Source organism: Pseudomyrmex gracilis, unplaced genomic scaffold (genome assembly GCF_002006095.1).
Source record: "Pseudomyrmex gracilis isolate BER0280 unplaced genomic scaffold, ASM200609v1 scaffold_340, whole genome shotgun sequence".
Taxonomy (NCBI): Eukaryota; Metazoa; Arthropoda; class Insecta; order Hymenoptera; family Formicidae; genus Pseudomyrmex; species Pseudomyrmex gracilis.
In genome coordinates, this window is record NW_018020924.1 from 32865 (window position 1) to 39511 (window position 6647).

Genomic DNA, 6647 nt, shown 5'->3' on the forward strand with positions numbered 1-6647 from the left:
ATGCGCTTTCGAACAAACTGAACAGTGATAAAGAGTAATAAAGAGAGTAGAGCATTGTCTGCACCGTAGTGTTGGAACCGCGCTGAGAGCTCAACTAGCCATATAGAAGTATTACATATATGCCACTCAGGCTTCTCTCTGATACAAGTCTATGGACGCACTACATCTGCGTCTTATGTAGATAAGCCTTTATATATTTCCACCATGGCGTCATCTAGTTGGTTTGGTCGGGCTTAGTTCATCACATTCGTGTTCCACTTGTGTTCCGTGTCATTTGGCAAGTGATGGCGGATGAAAGAGTGTAAACTATTTGTATATACACATAATATATATATATATATATATATATATATATATAAATATATATGTATGTATATATATATCTAAATAAATAACAATATTTAATATATTGAAGAGTTTATATTTGGACAAGACGTAAATATGGGTCGATACCGAAGGTAAATAGGTTAAATATTTTGCGACAAGTAAACTTTACACGAAATAACGAATTGACAGAACGCTAGTAACATTTGTGTGTTACAAAAACTACTTGATACACGTTTTATCATCACAAAAGTTAGGGCTTTTAAAATTCTTTAATGAATTTAATGTTTTATACATACACACGCACACACCATATATATATATATATATATATATGTATATCTAAGTGTGTGTATATTTTATATATATATATATATATGTATAAAATTATGTACACCCACATACTTACACATACACATTTTTTTTTTTACTTTTTTAAACAGTTTTCTTTGATTGAATATTTCAATTTACTTTTCTTAACAGATGTGTGTTACAGAAATTTAATTAACTACATATGCTCCTTGTGTAGATACTTCCAATTTCTTACTTCTTAATCTTCTGCTAACAAATAAAAACTTGACCACTTGTACATACTTATTATTTGTTTTAGTCGCAGTCGAGATAGAGATAGACGTCGTAGATCACGCACTCGCTCCAGGAGTAGGTCGCCTCGAGATAGAAGAAGCTGGTGCGGCAATGGAGGAAGGGACAGGCCTTCCAGTAGTCGCAACAATCGTGGTCAACCTGGGGCAAATTTGAGAAAGCCAAGATGGGATCTCAGCCGACTGGAACCTTTCAAAAAAGATTTTTATATTCCTCATGAAGCAGTTAAAAATAGAGATCCACGTATTGTGGAACAATATAGGGCTGAAAAAGAGATAACATTAAGAGGAAAAAACATACCTAATCCAGTTTTTAATTTTGAAGAAGCAGGTTTCCCAGATTATGTTTTAAAAGAGATTAAGTAAGTAACATAAATTGAGATATTAATATTTAACTTATTTCTAAAGGGCATAGCAGGATAAGCATGTATGTGCTGCTCTCAGCCGGATCTGGTCAAGATTTTAACTGTAAATTACCACTAATACAAATGTTATATCTCCACAAAAGCATATTTCCCAAATATTGTTTTATGAGAGTTATGGGGATATAAAGAAAGAACGAAAACAATTTTTTTTCTCGATAACGGCTTGACCGATTTTAATAAAAACAATATGATATAAACTTCAATGGGATAATGTTTAAAAAAACTTAAAGAACAATTTCGTCCAATAGAATTTTTTTTAGTGTTAAACTTTCGAATTTCTTTTAATCATCGAGACACTACTTTCATTTTTTAATACAAAAAGCTTACAATACTATAGTTTTCAATACTACTATATTCAATACTATATATAGCTTTCAATACTACTATATTCAATACTATATATAACAAAAACTTTTCAAAATGATAAAAATACATAGTTAAACAAATTAAAGTTGACACGTTTAAACACAAAATATTGTTAATAACACTCGTTCTTCGAAGTTTGGTAAAACAATTGTTGCTTTATCTTTAGTTTTTTTTTTTTTTTTTTTTTTTGGCCACGTACTGTAAGTACAAACTTATCGCAGGACCCAGGACATTTAGGATTTTTCAATGATACAGACAGTTTTTACTATTATAAGTCAAATCACGTATGGCAAAAAAGTCGAAAGCAAATATTTTTAGCTGAAAAGAATATGCTCGAGAGGAAACTACAAGATACAGGAGAAATGTTAATAGAATATATATATTATTGAAGATATAGAGCGAAATAAGCTCAAATAATAATAAATAACGTTAATAATAATAACGTTATTTATTATTATTTGAGCTTATTTCGCTCTATATCTTTAATAATATATATATTCTATTAACATTTCTCTTGTATCTTGTAGTTTCCTCTCGAGCATATTCTTTTCAGCTAAAAATATTTGCTTTCGACTTTTTTGCCATACGTGATTTGACTTATAATAGTAAAAACTGTCTGTATCATTGAAAAATCCTAAATGTCCTGGGTCCTGCGATAAGTTTGTACTTACAGTACGTGGCCAAAAAAAAAAAAAAAAAAAAAAACTAAAGATAAAGCAACAATTGTTTTACCAAACTTCGAAGAACGAGTGTTATTAACAATATTTTGTGTTTAAACGTGTCAACTTTAATTTGTTTAACTATGTATTTTTATCATTTTGAAAAGTTTTTGTTATATATAGTATTGAATATAGTAGTATTGAAAGCTATATATAGTATTGAATATAGTAGTATTGAAAACTATAGTATTGTAAGNTTTTTGTATTAAAAAATGAAAGTAGTGTCTCGATGATTAAAAGAAATTCGAAAGTTTAACACTAAAAAAAATTCTATTGGACGAAATTGTTCTTTAAGTTTTTTTAAACATTATCCCATTGAAGTTTATATCATATTGTTTTTATTAAAATCGGTCAAGCCGTTATCGAGAAAAAAAATTGTTTTCGTTCTTTCTTTATATCCCCATAACTCTCATAAAACAATATTTGGGAAATATGCTTTTGTGGAGATATAACATTTGTATTAGTGGTAATTTACAGTTAAAATCTTGACCAGATCCGGCTGAGAGCAGCACATACATGCTTATCCCTATGTCCTTTGTATTTATTAACTTGTGACACACTTTTTCAAGTAATCTGATGTATTTCAAATTATAGAAGACAAGGGTTTAACGAACCTACATCAATCCAAGCTCAAGGATGGCCTATTGCATTGAGCGGTAGAGATATGGTAGGCATTGCCTCTACTGGTTCTGGGAAAACACTGTCTTATATATTACCTGCAATAGTTCACATCAATAGCCAGCCAAAATTAAGCCGTAAAGATGGACCTATTGCATTGGTATTGGCACCTACGCGAGAACTAGCTCAACAAATTCAGCAAGTTGCAGATGATTTTGGGCACTCATCTGGTATAAGAAATACATGTCTGTATGGCGGAGCACCAAAGGGCGCACAAGCTAGAGATCTGGATGGTGGTGTAGAAATAGTTATTGCTACACCTGGTAGACTATTAGACTTTCTTGAGTCTGGAAAGACAAATTTGAAAAGATGTACATATTTGGTGTTAGATGAAGCTGATAGAATGTTGGACATGGGATTTGAGCCACAGATCAGGAAGATCATAGAACAAATTAGACCGGACCGGCAAACATTAATGTGGTCAGCTACATGGCCTAAAGAAGTAAAGAATTTGGCTGAAGATTTTCTTAAAGATTATGCTCAAATTAATGTCGGTTCTTTACAACTTGCAGCAAATCACAATATATTACAAATAATCGATGTATGTCAGGAATATGAAAAAGAGACTAAGTGAGTATGAGTTTAAAAAAGTTTTTTGACTTAATCAACAGAAGTTATTGTCAGTTATTGTTATGGTCACTGTATATGTAGTATTGTAATTATTAGGAATCTCAAAGACTTGTTTTACACAACCTGTTCTTTTAGATTAAGTACCTTATTAAAAGAGATTATGGCTGAAAGTGAAAACAAAACTATAGTATTTATTGAAACAAAGCGTAGAGTAGATGAAATAACAAGAAAGATGAAACGTGAAGGTTGGCCGGCAGTTTGCATTCATGGCGACAAGACACAACAAGAACGAGATTGGGTTTTACAAGGTACATATAAACATATTTTATAGAGAATAGAGAAAAAGCACAACATTAACAAAATAAAATTTAGACAAAATAAATACATGTATGCATATTTACTTATATATAATATTTACATATAATATAATATTTATATATAATATATAATATAATATAATATTTATATATAATATATAATAAGTATTTATTAATATATAATATACACATTTGCTAATTCATAGATTTTAGATCGGGAAAAGCACCAATTCTTGTTGCTACTGATGTTGCTGCACGCGGCCTTGGTGAGTAATTTAATTATGTTACATTGAAATGATATCGTGTATTATCAGTTATCTTTCTACAACACGGAAAACAAAAATTCACGGCTAATTTTCACGATATTAATTTTTCCCCAAAAATTATTATTTTTTTACACTGCTCTATTCTGACCAAAAATTCTACAAATTTGAATTGTGTAATGTAATGTTCCGTTAAACTTGTAGATTGAAAAATAATAGTTTAAACTGTAAAAATGTGAAAATGATTACAAATTTAGTGTATTTAGTAGCTTTATGAAGTTAAACTACACACACATAGAATAATATAAAAACAAAATTAACTAGAAAATGTATATGAATTAATATTGTTTACAGCCTTTAATGACACTAGACAAGCCAAGTGTGAAAATGTGTATATGTTTAATGCTAAAACAGTAACCAAAAGATATTTCTACTAAAGTTACATAAGAAAATCTTGATCAACATACATTTCTCTTAATATATATTGCACAAAAATCTATTGTCAGTTAAGATTAGGTTACTTTTATATAGATCATCATTAAACGGAACATTACAGTTTTGACACATTGTGTTCCAAATGAAGAAATGTAGAAGAGGAATAGAGCAAAACAGAAACAAGCAAAAGAGCACATTGAACACAGGAGGATGGTTGGAAGATAGCCATACAGCTAACGCGGTTGGATCTTTGTTTGTATTGCAGAGGCACATTGCGCGCAGGCCCACGCTGGGTAATGCAAAGCATGTCGGGGGTGCCCGCCGCCGCTCTTTGTTCGGTGGTGCACTGGTTTGCATTGTCTGCGCAGGCCGCGACGCCGTGCCTCTATCCGTCCGTCCGTCCGTCAATCGCGTGTGAAGGGCCAAGTCTTGGGCCAAATCGGGATCTACTACTTCTACTACTTTATCTACCTACCTACATACTGGATATCAGTCCTACTGCGCTGCGCTGTACGCCATCCGGGCTGGCTGGCCAGGTCGTTGTTGCCAGAATAGAGTCCCCTACGCTGGCACGCTCAAGCTAATCAGACTACCAACAACGTTGGTCCGTTGAGGCGGTGGCATGTGATAGCAGATATGCCAGAGCCTCTGTTAGCGCGCCCTGCGCCCTGCGCCTGTAGCGACAGTGTGGCGGAGGCAGTAGCTGGAGCGAGCGCAAATAGCCAGGCCCTGCCCGTACGTTTACCGAAACACTCGCCCACAGTCTTCATATCTTAGTATAATATATTTAGTTCAAGTTTTTATTAATTGACATATACAATAAATTTCTCTTTTTATATACTTACACATACACACATACACGAGTCAAATGTGTATATATATACATATATATATATATATATATATATATATATATATATATATATATATATATACATACATGTGTATACACATATATGTGTGTGTGTGCACATATGTATCTGTTTGTATTGTAGAATTGCTATATGTGGATTAAGTAGAAGTAGTTTATATTAATTGTTGATTATATGTATATATGTATATGATCACTCACACCACACACACACACACACGCGTAATGTTTATATTTCTATCACTATAATGTCCTTCCCTTTTAAACGCATTTTCTAATCCTCTCTGTCCTTTAAATCCTTGTAATAAATACACTATACATCAATCGTACTAACTACTATGTCATGTAAACTTGTTGCGCTACGATTCTGGTTTCTTTACTAGATATCATTTTTCTATTATTTATTTTCTCAATTATAAGCACATTTTTTGCACGACATTACAATAAAAGAAAATTTATTTATCGATTATTTGGAAAGGAATCAGAATCGTTTTCACGCGCGATTAAACAGTTTATTCTTTTTATGATTTTGTGTTATAGATATTTTATAAAGAAATATGAAAAATATTACGCACTTATGTTAAATTTTATAAAATATAATATATATATATATGTATACAGGATGTCAGGAAAATTGCCCACACACAATACTTCGAGAAATAATTGAGAATCCAAAAAAAAGGAAAAAAACTATAAACATAGGTCCGGAAATAAGTCGTTCCGAGTTATATCCGCTTTAGCATCCCTCTTTTCTATTTTTTTAATTTTTTTATTTTGCGTAATTTTTAAATTATTTTTTATTTCTTAATTTGTTTTCACTTTTTCGATATTTGTAAATACGATTACATTATCTTTAAAATCAAAGATAAACAAACAGGCATTTAAATCGAATTAAATATGATGATCAAAAAGGCCATCTTTAGTACGAATGCAGACTCTTATTCTTCTATCAAAATAGTTCAAAATGAGGTTTATTAATCTTAAAACAATAAGATAAATTATGATTATAAAAAACAAATTACGATTTTTTTAACATAAAAGTAGCTAACTCGGAAACGACTTTCCGGACTTATGGTT

The 6647-nt window shown here is 31.3% G+C and overlaps 1 protein-coding gene across 2 annotated transcripts in view; it reads left to right on the forward strand.

Moving 5' to 3' along the window:
- The first annotated feature begins 236 nt into the window (after positions 1 to 236).
- The window catches only part of LOC109860177 (probable ATP-dependent RNA helicase DDX17), a 9070-nt gene continuing 2659 nt past the window's right edge, over positions 237 to 6647 (forward strand). Inside the window, exons 1-6 of one of the 2 annotated variants that reach the window (XM_020439081.1) lie at positions 237 to 301; positions 416 to 458; positions 935 to 1288; positions 3031 to 3684; positions 3820 to 3992; positions 4208 to 4267. In XM_020439081.1, coding sequence (XP_020294670.1) covers positions 442 to 458; positions 935 to 1288; positions 3031 to 3684; positions 3820 to 3992; positions 4208 to 4267 — 1258 coding nt within the window. In that variant the 5' untranslated portion in view covers positions 237 to 301; positions 416 to 441. Of the gene's footprint in view, positions 302 to 347; positions 459 to 934; positions 1289 to 3030; positions 3685 to 3819; positions 3993 to 4207; positions 4268 to 6647 lie in introns of those variants that run through there. The other variant, XM_020439080.1, reaches the window with a different exon arrangement.